The sequence below is a fragment of the Micromys minutus genome, assembly GCF_963924665.1.
Source record: "Micromys minutus genome assembly, chromosome: 6".
Classification (NCBI taxonomy): domain Eukaryota; kingdom Metazoa; phylum Chordata; class Mammalia; order Rodentia; family Muridae; genus Micromys; species Micromys minutus.
This window is the reverse complement of record NC_137975.1, coordinates 40,066,127-40,085,137: the sequence shown is the minus strand read 5'-3', so window position 1 is coordinate 40,085,137 and position 19,011 is coordinate 40,066,127. Positions and strand designations below refer to the sequence as shown.

General features: G+C 37.4%; 1 protein-coding gene across 1 annotated transcript in view; it reads left to right on the top strand.

Moving 5' to 3' along the window:
* Positions 1 to 19,011, top strand: part of YME1L1 (YME1 like 1 ATPase) — a 42,832-nt gene that overhangs the window by 10,918 nt on the left and 12,903 nt on the right. Inside the window, exons 6-12 of the mRNA XM_080917618.1 lie at positions 2,833 to 2,983; positions 4,970 to 5,053; positions 8,044 to 8,126; positions 11,237 to 11,327; positions 13,957 to 14,109; positions 14,590 to 14,722; positions 15,475 to 15,537. Of these exons, the coding sequence (XP_080773744.1) occupies positions 2,833 to 2,983; positions 4,970 to 5,053; positions 8,044 to 8,126; positions 11,237 to 11,327; positions 13,957 to 14,109; positions 14,590 to 14,722; positions 15,475 to 15,537 (758 nt within the window). The remainder of the gene's footprint in view (positions 1 to 2,832; positions 2,984 to 4,969; positions 5,054 to 8,043; positions 8,127 to 11,236; positions 11,328 to 13,956; positions 14,110 to 14,589; positions 14,723 to 15,474; positions 15,538 to 19,011) is intronic.

Below are 19,011 nucleotides of genomic sequence, written 5' to 3'. Positions count from 1 at the left end.
GTCCTGTTTTGGGCTGAACACACTCATTCTTTTATTCTTAGTACTTTTACTAGTTTTGTATCTCTTCATTGGCTGTTGTACAGTGCAAAAAGAAATGGTTTGACCAAGGTTGAAAGCAGGCTAGGTCTATAAATATATATTTAAACATAAATATTTAGAAGGAAGGCACTTGCAAGTATTACTAGTTAGCGAAAATATAAACATTTTACCATAGGATCTATGACCATTACAGCCATGGGCTTTTTAATCTGGATTACAGTACCAGGCATGGAATTCCCTTCAGTGGAAGAGACTTTATTCCTTTCAGAAAGAGGTTAGGTACCTCAGTAACAGTCATGCTGTTATTGTACAAGTAGGCTTTTCTTGCTTGGCTGGTCAGTATTGGAGCATGCAGGGTGTAAAGCTGGTTAAGATCACTGCAGGGAGAAAAGTCCTCAGTCAGTTTTGAGATTGATTTCCTATGGACTATAACCACCAACATGTGGTGTCTTCAGCAGTTGAGGTTTACTGTGTAGGTTTGGTGGGTAGCAAGGATAAGGGCAGTAGCTGTGTTGTTTTGATGATCCGTAGTCTCTCATTCCTTGTATTGTGACTTAATGCTTATATATTTTGAGAACCACATTATCTGTGCGGAATAATTCCATTTGAACTATTTATTAGGTTGTATTTTAAAATTAGCATGCTATTAGTTTGTATAAGGCTTTTTGTTCACATCCTTAGTTTTGGTTAATCCCCATCTACCTGCACATATCTGCTTATGTCTGCATATGTCTCTGTAAGCATATAAAGTCCACTGGGTATATACCCATGGTACAGCTTAGCTATGTGGCTCTTCTATCTTCAGTTTTTGAGAAGTCTCTAGATTGAGCTACTCCACAGTGGCTGTACTAGTTTATACTTTGACTAACAGTGTATAAAAGTTCCCCTTCCCATACACCTACACCAGCATTTGTATTTATCTGTGTTCCTCAAACCTTAAAGTAGTTTTAATTTTCCTTTTCTTGAAAGCTAAGTATGCTGAACACTTTCTAAACAGTTTATTAAGCCATTTATATATCCTTTGAGAATTTTTTTTACAGTTCCATCACCCAGTTTTTAACTGAGCTGCTTATTTTCTTGATGGTTAGTATTTCATATTCTTTTGTATCTTCTAGATACTAACTCTGTCACGTCCATTGCTGGTAGGTCTCTTCTATTCTGTGGGCTACATCTTCACTGGCTTGATAGTCTCTTTTGCTGCACTGAAACGTTTTGAGATCCTATTTGTTTGTTATTCTTATTTCCTATACCACCGAAGTCTTATTCAGAACACTGAGTATATCTGCTAAGTGAAAATGTCAAAGTTTCAGGGTATTAGATCTTTAAGATCTTGATCCATTTGGGCTTGGATTATGTACAGGGTTAGAAACAGGAATTATTTACTTATTCTTTGCATTTTGGAGTCCTGATTTCCTAGCACTGTTTGTTAAGAAGGCGGTCCTTTCTTCAGTGTACACTTAGAAGTAACTTTGGTGGGAAGTGGTGGTCCTAGAGATTGAACCTAGGCTTCATATGTTCTAGCCAAGTGAGCTGCTGCTGATCAACACCACTAACCTGAAATGCTTCCGTTTTTGTTGTATGCATCTTGGTTTTTGTTGTTGTTGTTGTTGTTGTTTTGTTTTGTTTTGTTTTTTGAACAGGGTCTCAGTCTGTAGCCCAAGTTGTTCTAGATCTCACTATATAACCTAGTTTGGCCTCAGACTCAAGGCAATCATTCTGCCTCAGGTTCTCAAAGCTGGAATTACAAGTGTGAGCCAGTTTGCCCAGCTAACAAATTTTTTAAAAACTTTCCCTTCATCTTTGTTGCACTGCCATTCATAGACAGCTGTAACATTTTATTGCCTGGATTACTCAAGTACTCATCTGATCCTTTGTTTATACTTTTGCTACTTCAGTCTTGCCTCCAAACGTGTCATCCTTGCTTCTCATTAATTGCATTATTCTGCTTTATTACCCTACACAGCCTCACATAACAGAATGTTTTATTGGACTTTATTTACCATTTATCTTGAATGTAGTTATTAAATACCCTCATTCTCTTCTTGGCATTACATTTTACCAGATTATTAACAGTTTTTGGACATTATTTGATGCTGTTCTTTCAAATTGTTTGCTCATGATGTCTGTTTCCTGTGTATATATTTGTGTGTGTGTGTGTGTGTGTGTGTGTGTGTGTGTGTGTGTGTGTGTCTGTCTGTCTGTGATAGTTTTCTTCAGCCCATGCTGGCCTTGAACTCAATCCATCTTCTCAAGTCCTAAGATTATAGGCTTGTGACATGATGCCTTTGGCTATATGACAATTAGGGGAGGGGCCGAGAAGTTGGAAAGATGGTTTCATATAGCACATGACTCTGTGTACCATAGGGTTACCTTAAATTTCCAGTTCTCCTGCTTTTACCTCTCATGTGCTGGCGTTGCATATTTGTACTATGAAGTTCAGTTTATGTGCTTCTGTGGATCAGCCTTAAGGCCTCGTGTATTCTCAGCAAACACTGTCAACTAATCCAGCCTTCTGCCTCCAGTTTTGATGTCCCATTCTCTAGATGTTTTAATTACAAGCCTTGCCTTTAATGGTTGAGCTATCTCTCTAGCTCCAGGGTCCCATTCTCAGTAAGAGATTCTGCTTTCCATAGCTGGCAGTTGTTGTATTGCCATACCTATTGTTTCTAGCTGAATATCAAAATTATTTGTAAAATATACCTGTTTGTTTAACTTTGTCCAGTAGAATGATAATCTCCAGACACTGCCTTCTTTCTTTGTATCTTTCTGACACTTATTTTCTTACATTTTTAGGGGTTTCTTTTGCGAGACAGAGGAACAGATCTTGAGAGTTTGGACAAACTTATGAAAACTAAAAACATACCTGAAGCTCACCAAGATGCATTTAAAACTGGTTTTGCAGAGGGTTTTCTCAAAGCTCAAGCTCTTACACAGAAGACCAATGGTATGATGAATAGGAAGGAGAGTTGAAGAGACACTCAGTCCTCTGCTTAAAATGTTAATTTAGAACAGTCATCACAGTGTGTGATGTGAAAGAAGGTGGGCAGCTTGTGCCGCAGCACACGCGTGGAGATCTCATGGCTTTGGATGTCAGTTCTTTCCTTCTGCGTTCCTTCCTTTATGGATCCTGGCACTCAAACTCAGGTTGCAAGGCTTGCATGGCAAGCTGTTACCTGCCAAACGATCTCAGTGTCTCATAGAAACTTAAAAAATGAGTCTCAATATTGGTCATGATCCACAATAAAACTTAAGCTTGCTGAAGCCATGTTGGGATGGAACTAATAATGAAGGGGTGAACTGTGCCTTGATAAGTACAAGGCTCTAGGACATCATGGTAGCCATCTAGTTTTCAACAAAGGTAATGTTATGCATTAGAAAAAGGGAGAACCTCTTCAACTAGGGGTACTGGGAGAAATGGATAGAAAATGGATATGTATTTAATACAGTTAGATCCTTATCTTTCACTTTATATAAAAATGAAAATGGAACAAAAACCTAAATAAAAGACTCAAAATTAAAACTTCTGGAATAAAACACAAGTATAACACTTTAATAATAAGCATAGGAAAGGATTTTCTAAGATGGATTCTAGCAGCTCAAGAAGTAATTGTAAAAGGTGACAATAGGAGTATATGAAATTAAAGGCTTGCACACAGCAAAAGGAATCAGGAAAGTAGTGTTTTCTATAGTATATAATAGAAGAAAAATCTTTTCCAGCCTGATGAGATTAATGTCTTGAATCTATGAATACTTATCTAATTTTTATTCATCATAAAACTCAAATCATCTGATCAGTAAGTGGTTAAATGAATTGGACAACTTACTCAGACATTCAGGAAATTCAAATACAAACTCCTCTGAGATTATCTCCAGTCAGAATGGCTGTCACTAAGTCAACAACCACTGATGAGTGTAACAGAGGAACCTTTACACACTGCTGATGACAGTATTACTGGTGGAGCCCTTAGGAAGATCAACATGAAGATTCCCCAGGACACTGAAAAGTGAACTGAATATAGTCCAGCTATATTTACCATTTTTGAGATTGTAAACAAAGGAATCTCAAGCATGGCATAGAGATGTTTGTACAGTTGTGTTTACTTAGCTGTAGAGCCAAGATATCAGAGCCAGCCCAAATACCCATCAACAGAAGAATGTATGAAAATGTATTTATACATAGTGGGATTTTATTATTCAGCCATACTAAAGTATAAATGTCACTTGCAGGAAAATGGGTGGGATTGGATATCATCATCTTAAATAGAAAAGCCAGATTCTGAAGTGTTGTATGTTTATTTTTATACAGAATCTGTGTGAAGATTTGTGCACATGTATATATTTATTTGTATGCTAAGTTGGAGTGATGGAGCCTTAAAGAGAGCAGGAGGGACAAAAATTGCAAGTAGTTTTGCATGCAGAATCAAAGGTGAACTGTATGAGACACATGTATATAAATAATATGAAAGTAGGACAATTGTAGGGGAAGGAAGGTGACAGCAAAGAGAAAACACACACACACACACACACACACCGGGGAGGGGGCGGGGGGGAAAAATAAGTAGAAACCTTAGTCTGTGTGCTAACTGAAGATTGTCTCATACCAAGATTAAATCTTCATATAAATTACTCCAGATGGGACTGTATGAATAAACTTGCTAACAAGTTTACTGTATAAATGCATGTTGATGATCTGGGAGGGCAAGATGGGTGGTAAAAATATACTTCCAGCTTTTCTGTATACCTAAACTTTAAAAACAATTTGTTGTTGATCTTTTGAGGATTCAACCTTGAGCTTCAAGCATGATAAACATTCCACCAGTGAAAATATTCTCATCTTAAAGTCTTAATACATAAAATTCAAAGCATTCTTGGCCATAAAAGTGTCATATTTCATCAATGTCATTTAATTCAATCCCTTTTTCTCTTTCAGATTCTTTAAGGCGAACTCGTCTGATCCTTTTTGTTTTGCTTCTGTTTGGCATTTATGGACTCTTAAAAAATCCATTTTTATCTGGTAAAGACTTTCATATATCTGAGTTAATTTATTTCCTGCTTAAGCATTTGGCTTTTATATTCTTTACAGTTGTAACAAATACTTTACTGTCCTACCAAATTTTGTTGTTGTTGTTGTTGAACTTAGGGCTGTTGTTAATAGGGAAGAATATTTGAAAAGTAAGGTCCGTTTAGTTTGACTTAAAAAAATTAGTATAACATTTAGTTTTTGCTACATTTAAATTAATCTTTTCAAAGTTTTATCTGTGTGGCTAATTATATCAGAATAATAAGTTATTAAATGAATAATATTAGAAATTAAAACTATTACAGTGTTTTAAAAAATGCTGATTTCTAAGTGCTTTCCTGAATAAACAAACCATTAGTTTTTGGTATGGTTGGGACCTTCATTAATATGTTCCTCATAAGATTTTTATTCACAAAACTCTGAAAACAATTTATTTAAAGAAATTTTGTCCCCCATCCTTTTTATTTTTCGAAACAACATTGATGAAAACTGTTAAGTGCTGGGATACAGACATGTAGTTACTTGTGAGGCACTTGTGAGGCACTGGGGGTTAAGCCCAGCATGCTGGATGATCACCATAGTAACAGCTTCATCTCAGCTCTGAAGATTTTTGTGTTGGACACAAGATCTCTGTGACTTAGAACCCTGGCTGACTCTAAGTTCACTGTGTAACTAAGGATGACCTTGAGCTCCTGGTCCTCCTACTACCCCCTCCCTGTGTGCTAGGATTATGGGGTTTGCAGCCACAACTGCTTTGCTGGTTCTTGCATAGCAGAGTAAAAGCTAGGGAGTTGTCTGCAGAGTAGAGTAGAGAAGAGCATACTGGAAAGGGGTGCGTAGACAAGATTGTGATGTTAATCTACATTTCAGGCAATCTCCATTTCTAATGCTGTAAAAGACAGTGCTTCCTGTGGTACATTTTCCTGTCTAGGTGACTGAGATGCTCATTTGGGTTTACCTTTGCTGAGGAGATATTCTTGTTCTTTTCTAAGATTTGTGAGTGTTTTACCTATATGAATGGATGTGTGCACATGTGTGCTTCGTTCTCATGGAAGCCAAAGAAGGGCATTGAGTGCCCTGGAGCTGGAGTTTAAGGTAGTTGTGAGATATTTGTGGATGCTAGGACCTTAACCCAGGTACTCTTCAGGAGTAGCTAGCTAGTGCTCTTAACCACTAAGCCATCTCTCCAGCTTCCTTTATCTTTATGTTTCATCAGCCTCCAGCTAAATAGTAGTCTTGCCAAGTTTAGCTATTTAGTGATGACCTTCTGCATAGTTTAGAATAAGACATAGCTTCCTACTTTGACCAGTAGTAATCCTTCAGCTCAGTTCTTGGTTTTAAAAGCTGATTATGAATGAGGAGTCCATCTCTAGTGACCCTCAAGCCTGAAATACCTAACTCTCCAACTAGCTACTTAACAATACCTCCAGAAGAATTGAGACCCTAAAATCACTGGATTGGGTTATTCCATCTGGGGTATAGAGAGTTTTAAAGACACTTCATGCTTTTAAGACCTTAGAAATGAAAAGAACTTAGATGCATTGAGTTTACTACTACAGGGCTATCTGAGGGAGGAACAACAGTGAACTAGAAGAGTAACATTAAACAGCAGGTAAGAATGCAAAGTCTGGGATCATTGCATGCCTTTAAACCCAGCATTTGGGAGACAGGCATATAGATCTCTGAGTTCAAGGCCAGTCTTACAAATTGAGTTCTGGGACAGCCAAAGCTACACAGAGAAATCTTGCCTCAAAAAAAAAAAAAAAAAAAAAAAAAAGTAAAGTTCAAAGACTTTTGACCAGTGAGAACAGATATTTTCACCCTGAAAATCAAAATCAGTGATATTCAATTCCAAACATGATTTTATAAATCCCTGATAGCTGGGTTCTGTGGTGTACACATTTACTCTTAGCAAGAGGAAGGTAAATATCTAAGTTGATATCCTGATTTATATAGCAATTTCCATGCCAGCCAGAGCTGTATAGTGAGATCCTGTCTCCAATAACAAGAACAAAAGCTCACAAAACAACAACAGCAAAAACCAATAATAAAGTTTATGTTTGTTTCTGTATCAGAGGATTAGAGTCCATAATAGCCAGGATGCCATGGTAGCAGGAAGGTGGCTGATAATATTTTTAGTCATGCAGAAAGCAGAGTAAACTGGAAGTGGGGTAAGGCTACAAGCTCTCAAAGCCCACACTACCACCAGGAAGGCTTTTTGTCCTAAAGGTTCCATAACCTCCCTAAATAGCATCACCAACCAAGGACCAAATATTCACATACCTATGCCTACTTCAGTGTTCTAATTCAAACCATCCCAGCTCTCAGTCCCCAAGGTACTATAATCAGCCCTAGATGGCTTGGGTATGGATCGGTTGAAAGAGCTCTGTACTCTAGAGTTAAGATGTGTCTTTTGGGATAGTAGTTGGGCCTTGGGCTTAGAGACTCAGCCTTTGTCAAGAAGTATATCAGGTACGGTTCTTATTTTTGACACAAAATGTCTGACAACAGCAGCTTTAGAAAGGGATTATATATTTTGGCTCACAGTTCCAGGATACAGTGGTTGCAACAGCTTGAAGTAGCTGGTCACATTGCAGCTTCAGTCAGGAATCAGAGAGAAATGAAATGTTTGTGTTTGGTTCACTTTCTCCTTTTTATTCAGGACCGGGCCCTCAATGCAATTTAGAAACTCCCTTGTAGGCATGCCCAGAAGTTTTCCACCTAGATTCTATCGAATTGACAGTGATAAACATCACAGTCTTGAAGTCCTAATTATTCTAATTTTCTATTGCTGTGATAAAACACTTAAACAACTTGAGGAGGAACGGGTTGATGTGCTTTTCACTTCCATGTTAGAGTACTTTCTTGAGGAAAGTTAAGTAGTGTGCAGCCTTTTCTACACAGGTCAGGACTGCCTACCTGCCTATTGATGGCACTACCAAGACTTTGATATCAAATCTCTTCACATATTCTCTTCTTGTTAGTGCGCTTCCGGACAACCACAGGACTTGATTCTGCAGTAGACCCTGTCCAGATGAAAAATGTCACTTTTGAACATGTTAAAGGGGTAAGTTAAGATTTTTTTCGTTTCTTTTTTTTTTTTTTTTTTTGATTTCTTTGTATTTTGTCTGATACTCTGTGTTAGGCTTCCATCTGGTTATACTAAGCTGCCCCAAACTTTTTTTTTTGTGATTTAAAGTTATGAGCCCTGTTTGAATTACAGAAAGTGAATAATTTAGGAAAAGATTGGCATGATTGATATTTAAAACTTGAATCATTAATATGGAGCTGGGACCTTTTATTCTGACTGAGGTCTGCCGTCAAGCATAAATTGAATTTTGGGGGCAAGAGAGATGCTGTAGTGGTTAAGAGAACTTACTGGTCTTGACAAGACCTAAGTTCAGTTCCAGCTACCTACAGGTGACTGACAACTGCTTATACTTTAGTTCTAGGGAATTCCATTCATTCTCTGGCCTCCATAAGCACCTGTACTCAGCATGCACATATAATATTATAATGTGTGCATATGTATAATAATATAATAAAATAATATGATATAACACAAGCACACATAATATTAAAAACCATCCATCCATCCATCCATCCATCCATCCATCCATCCATCCATCCATCCATCCATCCATCCGCCTGCCTATTTGTCTATTTGTTCATTTATTTATTTAGGATTTTCAAGTTAGTCTTTCTAGGAACCAGGAACTCACTCTGTAGACTAGCCTGGCTGCAGACTCACAGAGATCCACCTGCCTTTACCTCCCGAGTGAAACCTTTAGAAACTTGAATTCTTATTCAAGCAGTTTTTGGTTGGAGTATACAAGTTTCTGGTTACAGTGGGGATGAGGCAAGTGTTTAAGTGTGAAACCAGAGACAGTCTGACAACTAAACACTATTGAGTAAATTCTGACAAAATTTAAATTCATGTGAGTAAAATAACTTGATTAAATTTACCATAATGGGTTTGCTATTACATAGTTTTGTCATGTCTTAAAACTTACATGACGATCATTTCTTGCCCAGAAGTTTTAAATATGCATATATGTATATATAGCGCTGCTTCTAAAATATAAGAACTGTTTAGAACATTATTATCTTGATGCTCTTAACCCTACCTCACCCAGTATCTTTTCTGTTGCTCAACTTAAGAGATACTTTTGCCACAGAGAGTGGGGGCATATAGTATTTATTTTGAGAAGTAAATGATATCTCATGTCTCTTGTTTTATTCTTAGAATTTAAAATTGCCATTTACCCATTTTTTTTATTGGATATTCTTTGTATTTACAATTCAGGTGTTATCCCCTTTCCACCAGTACCACCCTCCCTCCCCCTCTCATTGCCTCCATGAAGGTGCTCCCTCTCCCAACCTCCCTCTCCTACCTCAGCATTCCTCTGCGCTGGCTCAAAGTCCTCTCCTCTCATTGATGCCAGACAATGCTATCCTCTGCTGCATATGCACCTGGGGCTGTGGGTCTCTCCATGACAACTCATTGGTTGGTGTTTTAGTCTCTGGGAGCTGTGGTGGGTTTGATTATTTGATAATTTTGTTTTTCCCATGCAGTTGCAGACCCTTTCAGCTCCTTCAGTCTTTTCTCTAAACCCTTCATTGGAGTCCCCGTTTTTAGTCCGATGGTTAGCTGCAAGCATCCTCCTCTGTATCAGTATGACTCTGATAGAGCCTCTGAGGAGGCATCCATATCAGGTTCCTGCCAGTAAGCACTGCTTGGCGTCAGCAATAGTGCGTGGGTTTATTAGGTGAATACGGGGTGGATCCCCAGGTGAGGCAGTCTCTGGATGGTCTTTTCTCTAATCCCTGCTCCTCTGTCCCATTAGTTCCTCCCATGAGTGTTTTGTTCTCCCTTCTAAGAAGGACTGAGGCATCCACTTTCTGGCCTTCCATCTCTTTGAGCTTTCTAATTTTTGTGAATTGTTTCTTGGGTATTTAAGCTCTTTGGGCTAGTATCCACGTATAAGTGAGTACATACCATGAGTGTTCTTTTGTGACTGAGTTACCTCACTCAGGATGATAGCTTCAAGTTTTATCCATTTGCCTAAGAATTTCATGAAGTCATTGTATTTGTTAGCTGAGTAGTATTCCAGTGTGTAAATGTACCACAATTTTTGTATCCATTTCTCTGCTGAAGGACTTCTGGGTTCCTTCCAGCTTCTGGCTATTATAAATATGGCTGCCATGAACATTTTCTCATCATTTTAAGTAGATATATTTTAGTCTTTGACTGTGCTGTATCCTTGGTTTTTTTTTTTTTTTTTTTTTTTTGTTTTGTTTTTTTTCAGAAAAGTGTTCTTTTTAAGTAACTTTAAAAGGTTATTTTGAAATTCAAATTCAACATATTTGCTTAAAAGTACATAAATAGTAAATTTCAAGAATGAGCACGTTTTTGATCAGTTCTCAGCCCAACAAAGAACATTAAAACCTAACAGCCTCCTGTCTCTGCCAATGAAAAGAGTCACCCTTCTGTCAGACACTTTACTTCGCTTCTACTTTTCTGTCCTCTTAGCTGCAGTGCACACAGAATGTCTTGTTTTGTACCTTTCTTTGTTCAACATGATGTTCTTGGTTGGGATCTAGCCATATTGTGTGGAGTTGTAGTTCATATATCTGGACTATACAGTTTGCATTATGTGGCTGTTAGCATATACTTTTTATTCTAAATAACTTTTGGTTGTTTGTAACTTGGGACTCTAGTACTGTGAGTATGTACCCTGTGCATTTTGGTGAACATTTGTCTGTTCTCTTGAGGCTGGGAATGAATAGACGTTTATTTTTACTTATCATTACAAAAATTTTAGTAAAACGCTCCCTGTCTTCAATATTTTCTGGAAATACTTTTGGTAAATTTTCTAGAAATGTGTCAGCCTACACAGTTTAGATTTTCAGATTGCCCTTTGTCTCTAAGCTGTGATTTCTCTTATTTCAGTTTAACCCTGACCAATGTATTTGACTTGTTTTCCCTACTTAGTAAAGGACTTTTGTTGGCATAAGGATGCAATGTAATTGAAAACAGGGATAAAACAAGTTAAAAATACTTTTCACTGAAAATTGCCAAATTCACTCAAATCTACATTAAGTATATGATTACCAAAGAGGAAGCTTTGAAAATCTAACCATTATTTGATTATTTGGTAAATTGCACTGTCTAAGGTGGAGGAAGCCAAACAAGAATTACAGGAAGTGGTTGAATTCTTGAAAAATCCACAGAAGTTTACTGTTCTTGGAGGTAAACTTCCCAAAGGTAAGAGATTCTCCCTTTTATCATGATTTGGTATAAAACATAAAGTAATATTATAAAATTTATTTGATCATATTATAACTGATTGAAATTTAATTCCTAATTTTTGTTTTTATATGTGATTATTCCACACATAAAGTTCTATAACTACTTTTAAAATAAGAATAATGCTTCTTTAAATACTTGGCTGTATATTTACCAAGTAGGATTTTTTTTTTAATTAAAAAAAATTTAAAGTTTCTGTATATAGTGTTTTGCCTTTGTATATGTCTGCCTACCCTGTGTATGCCAGATGCTGGTAGAGGGATGAAGAGAGCATCAGATTTTCCCAGGACTAGAGTTACGGAGGTTGTGAGTTGCTATATAGGTGCAGGGAATTGAACCCAGGTAGTTGAGAAGAGAATCCATTTCTCTTAAATACTGGGCCATCTCTCTAACCTGACATAAAGATATTTTTTTCTCTAGCATTTGTATAGTTAAAACTAGCACTTTTACATAGATGTAAAATTGCTAACGTCCCTGTTTATACACAAAATTTGTCATTTGTTCTATCTCAATCTGTGTAATGTCACCCTCATCAAGGTCAGGCATGTATCCAGGGGCACATTAAATAACGATTTTTTTTTTTGATCTTTGTGTTATTTTGATCTTGTACTGGAGATCAAAGTCACTTACCTTGTGCATGGTTGGTAAGTGCCATACCACTGAACTACACCCAACTCCTCTGTTTGTTTGTTTGCTAATATGAGAAAAATTTTGAAGATTTTTGTTAAGTGGAACTATGGAAATTGTATTTAAGATCTTTGTAATTATGAAGACAAAATGGTAATTTTTAGCATCTGTACTTTTATGTAAACATGTGATTTTCTTTTTCTGCTAAAAATGTCAGTTTGATGACCATTCTAACCCAGATTTTGCCCTTCAGTCATATTATTACTTAGAACAAATTTGTAAGGGATAGGTGGGTCTATATCTCAGGATGTCTAGTGGTTATCCAGTATGTATGAAGCCCAAGATTTGATCCCCACTTGGTAGAAACTGAGCCTGTAAACCCAACATATGGGAGGTAAAGCGGGTGAACCAGAAATGCAAGGTTAGTCTGAAAAACAGGAGACACTTAAAGAAAAGGGAACACATTTGTAGGAATAGAATTTCTATGTTAAAGGCTATAATTTGTTTTTGCTTGCTGTCTTTAAAGGTTTATTTTAGGCTTGTGGTTTTAGAGGTTTCAATTCACAATCCTGATCCACCTTTGAAGTTTGAGGTGAGACTAAGTATTACAGTGCACAAAGCTCCTCATCTCACAGTAGAGAGCAGAGTGGAGAGGTTGCTAGGTGTACTAGACACAGCCTGTCCTTTGAAGGCATGCCTTCACATATGGCTCAGGGAAAAGACACGGCCTACCTTTTGAAGGCACAACTGTTCATGTGGCTCAGGATTGGAGCTAAAATCTACCCTTTAATGACTCACATCTTTCCACTAGGTTATGTCTCTTAAGTTTTGACAATCTTACAGCAGTAGCTTAGGCAGACTCTTAACTGGCAGGTGTCTGGTAGCTGTTTCTAATGATCCTAACTCACTGCCGTTTTAAGGCCAGATTTTAGAGTACTGGGGTCATTCTGCAAGTGGGACAGAGACAACCCCGAGGTTTCAAAGTACACAGTTTTTATATAGTTTTGAGGACAGATTTCAGCAACAGCATGGGGTGGTGGTGTTTCATTGGTGAGTTACAGTGACCCTCTGATCATTGGATGAGGGGGTTTAGGTTGATGATGATGCATATTTGGGACTTTTCCATGAGACCTCGTGGCTATCAGCCAGTAAATTCTGTCCTTGTTTTGTTTCTCAAAACTGGGTGTTTTGAAAAACTCTCAGAGCAGGGGCAACTTAACCTGGCTAAGAGCCTCATAACATTCTTGGGTGTTTTGGAAAGTCGGGGGGGGGGGGGGAGCGCAACTGCATCTTGTCCCTAGGTGGCCTGGCCAAGAGCCATACTGATGCTGCCCTAATCTTACCTAACTCAGCCTGTTAGTATTATTTGTTTAATATTGGCTTTTGCTTTGTTTTGTTTTTTAGTTTATACCATATGTCTCTAGAAAATTTTTTTTTTAGTCTTTTATGGAAATAATTTATCAAGATTCTTCCATTTATATTTGGCTACTTATTTTTTTAGTATAAATTTTATGTTGTTATAAATGAATCTGCATTTTTTTTCTTAGTACTCTTTTCTTGTCTTGCCTGTTACTGTGTGAATTTTACACCCCCTCCCCCAATTTGTTTGAGATAGATTATACAGTGTTCCCCCTGGCTGGCCTGAAACTAACAGTATAAACCAGGTTGGTTTTGAACTCACAGAGATCTATTTGCTTCTACCTTCCTAGTGCTGGGATTAAAGCGGTGTGCAACCTCTTCTTGCTCTAAATAATATTTAAATGGTACAAAAAAATTAGTTGTAGAGAAAAATTTCAAGGGAAACTTTATCAGAAACTTGTTTCTGGTTTTGTTTTTGTTTTGCCACGTTAGGCAATATTGAACGTTACTGTCATTTCTGTTATAGCAGTTAATATTTGTTAGAGGTTCTCATTGAGGAATTTAAAAAGTAATGCCTCATTCTTGTCTCTTTTTCTTCTAGGAATTCTTTTAGTTGGGCCGCCAGGAACAGGGAAGACGCTTCTTGCTCGGGCTGTGGCAGGAGAAGCGGATGTTCCTTTTTACTATGCTTCTGGATCAGAGTTCGATGAGATGTTCGTAGGCGTAGGGGCCAGCAGGATCAGAAATCTTTTTAGTATGTTTTCTTGTATATTGTAAAGTCTGTTAGAGCAACAGTAATGTTTTATTTACCCTTTCCTTGATAATTGGCTTTAGTTCCAGGTAACTTAATGGAGCTGTATGCTTCATTTAAGCAGTGTTACTTCGTATGTGTGAAATATGGGCAGTCAATTCTCTTCTACCTTCTTTTGGGTTCAGGAATTGAGTGCAAGCCCATTTTCTTTTGAGTTATCTTACAGGCCCTGCATTCTTTTCTAAAATAGGCTAAATAGTCATAAAGCCTGGTAGATGTGCTGGATGAAGCTAGGGACTGCTGATATGGTTTTTCATTTTATTTATATTTATTAGCTTCAATTCTGATTATTGTATTTGTGCAAAGAGGAAGAATGGAAAACCAGTTCTTAAATTTGGCTCTTCGATAGTCTTAAAGGTTTTAATATTTTTATGTTTAAAAGGTGTTGATTTCTTTCAAGTTGAATATTTTTTGTTTTCTTAGGAGAAGCAAAAGCAAATGCTCCTTGTGTTATATTCATTGATGAGTTAGATTCTGTCGGTGGGAAGAGGATTGAATCTCCAATGCATCCATATTCAAGGCAGACTATCAATCAGCTTCTTGCTGAAATGGATGGGTAATTGAGCCTTTATTAAATATGATGAACCATTTTGAAAATTAGGAATTTAGAGTATCAGGTACCTTCCAGTATTTGATATTTACAAACTTGGTTTTATGCAAATTTTTCTCATGGAAGATTTGGTAAACTTGTACAGATATAAATTATAAACATATAAATCTTATATGTTTAGATAACAGTCAAATGTAAGAAGTCAGATGTTTCTTTCAATATTGATGTAAGAAAAACATTCATTTATTCATTCATTTATTCATTCATTGTACTTATAAGTGGAAAACTGAAGTTCAAACTGATCTGTTTAAAGAAAGATATGGAGTATAGGTATAGCTCACTGATGAATTTTTTGCTGATAGTATATATGATTACCTGAATTAGGTCCCCAGCGCTGATTCATATACTCCTCTCCCCACACACATATAAGGGATAACACACTAGGTTCTATATAGTTGATGACTGAAAAGGAAGAAATGTTGCCTTGAATATCTTAATGTCAGTGTGAGTCATTTTGTCTAAATAGAAGTCTAGTACCAAATGATTTGAATTTGTAAAGTTAAAAATAACTTTTCAAAATTTAAAGAGGAACCTTGGCCTTTTATGTTGGTTTGTTTTAAGCACCAGATGGTTTGTGATTTATAACTAGTGGTTTATAATTGGCTAAGGTTAGCAATGGATAGTTCTGTATATTGGTATTGTTACATATAAGCCATATTTCAGTTTTCAGTGAAATGGTACTTTTTTTTTCTTTCTAGTTTCAAACCCAATGAAGGAGTAATTATTATAGGTGCTACAAATTTCCCAGAGGCATTAGATAAGTAAGTATGAAAAGAAAAATTCTGTGAAGAGTATGTGCTACAATATTGTACTACCACAAAATAATTTGCACAGTTTCATTTTAATTTGCAGCTCCATTTTATAAGAAATATTCAAAATAGGCAGTCCAGAAATAGATAGTGACTGCTAAAGGCTTGGAGAATGTGACCTAATTACCAGTAGACATAGAATTCTTAAGGAAGAAAGTAATTCTAAAATTACATCAAAGTGATGTTTGCAAAACCTAATATATTAAACCAAGGTTGATTATTTACTTTGAATTTAAAACTGTTAGAATTACTGCTCAATAATACTGAAGACATATGTCACATTTAAACCAAAAACATTTTTTAATTAAAATTTTTTATTGGATATTCTCTGTATTTACATTTCAAATGGTATCTCCTTCCCTCATACTGCTCCCATCCCCTTTCCCCCTCCACTTGCCTTCACAAAGGTGCACTTGCTCCTATTCAACCTCTCCACCCCATTGCCTTGCCATTTTCCTACACTAGAAAAACACACTTTCACTGGACCAAATGCCTCTCCTCCTGTTGATGCCAGACAATGCTATCTGCTACTTGTGTAACTGGAGCCATGGGCCTGTCCATACAAACACATTGGTTGGTGTTTTAGTCCCTGTGAGCTCTGAAGGGTTTGGTTGGTTGATAATGTTGTTCTTCCCATGGAGTTTCAACCTCTATCAACTTCTTCAGTCCTTTCTTTAGCACCTTCCTTGGGGTCCTTGTGTTCAGTCTAATGCAAGCATACTGAACTGTATCTGTATGACTCTGGCAGGGCCTTCAAGGAGGTATCTGTCTGGTTCCTGCCATTAAGTACTTCTTGGGATTGGCCATAGTGCTTGGGTTTGGTGACTGAATATGGGGTAGATCTCCAGGTGAGGTAGCCTCTGAATGATCTTCTCTTCAATCCCCGTTCCTCTATTTGACCTTGCATTTTCTGCCATGAGAGTTTTGTTCTTCCTTCTAAGAAGGACTGAGGCATCAACATTTTGGCCTTCCTTCTTTTTGAGCTTCATAAGGTTTGTGAATTGTTTCTTGGGTATTCAGAGCTTTCTAGGGCTAGTATCCACTTATCAATGAGTGTTCTTTTGTGACTAGGTTACCTCACTCAGGATGGTTGCTTCAAGTTCCATCCATTTGACGAGGAATTTCATAAAGTCGTTATTTCTAATAGCTGAGTAGTACTCCATTATGTAAATGTACTACACTTTCTGTTTTCATTCCTCTGTTGAAGGACATCTGGGTTCTTCCCAGCTTCTGGCTATTATAAATAAGGCTGCTATGAACATGGTGGAACATGTGTCCTTGTTATATGTTGGAACATTTTTGGGATATATGCCCCAGTAGTGGTATAGCTGGGTCCTCAGGTAGTACAATGTCTAATTTTCTGAGGAACCACCAGACTAATTTTCAGAGTGGTTGTACCAGCTTACAACCCCTCCAACAGATCTGTTGTCCCCTGAGTTTTTGATCTTTGCCATTCTGACTGGTGTGAGGAGGAATCTCAGGGTTGTTTTGATTTGCATTTCCCTGATGACTAGGGATGTTAAATATATCTTTAGGTGCTTCTTAGCCATTTGGTATTCCTCAGTTGAGAATTCTTTGTTTAGCTCTGTACTCCATTTTTTAATAGGATTCTTTGATTCTCTGGAATCTAATTTATTTATTTATTTTCCTGGAGTATCTTGGTCTCTCCATCTATGGTAATTTAGAGCTTTGCTGGATATAGTAACCTGGGCTGGCATTTGAGTTCTCCTATGGTCTGAGTGATATCTGTCCAGGATCTTCTACCTTTCATAGTCTCTGTTGAGAAGTCTGGTGTAATTCTGATCGGTCTGTTTTTAAATGTTCCATGTCCTTTTTATCTTTTAGCATTCTTTCTTTGTTTTGAACATTCGGTGTTTTATATGTTGGGAGGAGTTTCTTTTTTCGTACAATTTATTTGGAGTTCTGTACGCTTCTTGTATGTTCATGTTCATCTCATTCTTCAGGGTATGAAGTTTTCTTCCATGATTTTATTGAAGATATTTTTTTTACCTTTTAATTGGGAATCTTCGCTTTCTCTACACCTGTTATTCTTAGGTTTGGTCTCATTGTGTCTTGGATATCTTGGATATTTTGAGTTAGGAGTTATTTGATTTTTGCATTTTCTCTGACTGTTGTGTCAATGTTTTCTGTGTTGTCTTCTGTCCCTGAAATCCTGTCTTTCATCTCTTGTTGTCTGTTGGTGATTCTTGTGTCTTTGACTCCTGATTTCTTTCTTAGGTTTTCTATCTCCAGGGTTGTCTCTTTTTGTGATTTCTATATTTTTTCTATTTCCATTTTCAGTTCCTTCACCTTTTGGTTGTGTTTTTCTGTATTTCTTTGATTATTGTATAAATTAGCACTAGACCTAGGTGCCCACAGAAGTCAGCACTTGTCTTATCCATCTTTGAGGAGTGCATGCCTATTTCCCCCCCCCCCCCATGGGTTCTCTTAGGTTTGCAAGTACCCCCCCCCCCACCCCTGTTGGGCTTTCTTGTCCCTGGCTGCCTAATTTATTCATGCTCAACTGAGCTTGAGCTACAGGGTTGCTTACTACTAGTCTGCTCACTCACAGCTTGGCTCTTGTCTTTCCCTAAGCGACATAAGGCTGCTTTAAGGCTAATATGCCTATGGGTGTGGTACTAGCCCATTCTTAGGAGCCTTTTGGAACATAGCGAGTTGTTCCTGTAACACTGTCGTGTGTTAATTCAAATTTAATACTCTCAATTGAATGCATATCCAATTAAATGAATAATTTCAAATTAATTCAAGTGGTGAGGGTCTTAGCCGCTTCTCTAGAAAATTCCATTGTGCAGCTATGGCAATAAAGTGGGGAACGAAATCCCAAAAACCACAGCTATATAAGCAGCTGCTGAAACAGCACTAATAACAGCTGCAGTCAAAATTCATCTGCTATGGGCAAGAATCAGTTGATTCTCTCCAGTATGTTCCACAGATCCTGGGATCTTAATCACCACTGCAAGGTCTTCACTCCCTTAGAGGCGTCTCACATGACATTTCTGTTGAGAGCAATTGAGACTATCCCCTTTATTAATATTAGTAGTGCTATTGGATTGACAGGATGAACCCATTGCTCAGGAACCCAGACAGAATGATTCCACATTCTGAGGAAAAATACAAACAAAGCCTTGGGCCCTAGTCAAAATAGGATCTGGTCCTTGCCCCAGACCAGAGAAAAGATCTTTCCATTGCACCATTCCCTGCTGCTCTGGGCACACTCTCTAATGTCAATCAGCCACAGAGCAGCCTTCAAAATTTACTGTTAAAATGTTTAAATACATTAAATTAAGGATAAATGCCCATTAGGAAAGATATGCTACCCCATTTTTGTTTTAGACAAGTACATTTTTATGGTGCAATGAGTATGTTCGATGATGGCTTGTCCTTGAGGATTATAGGGAATTCTGG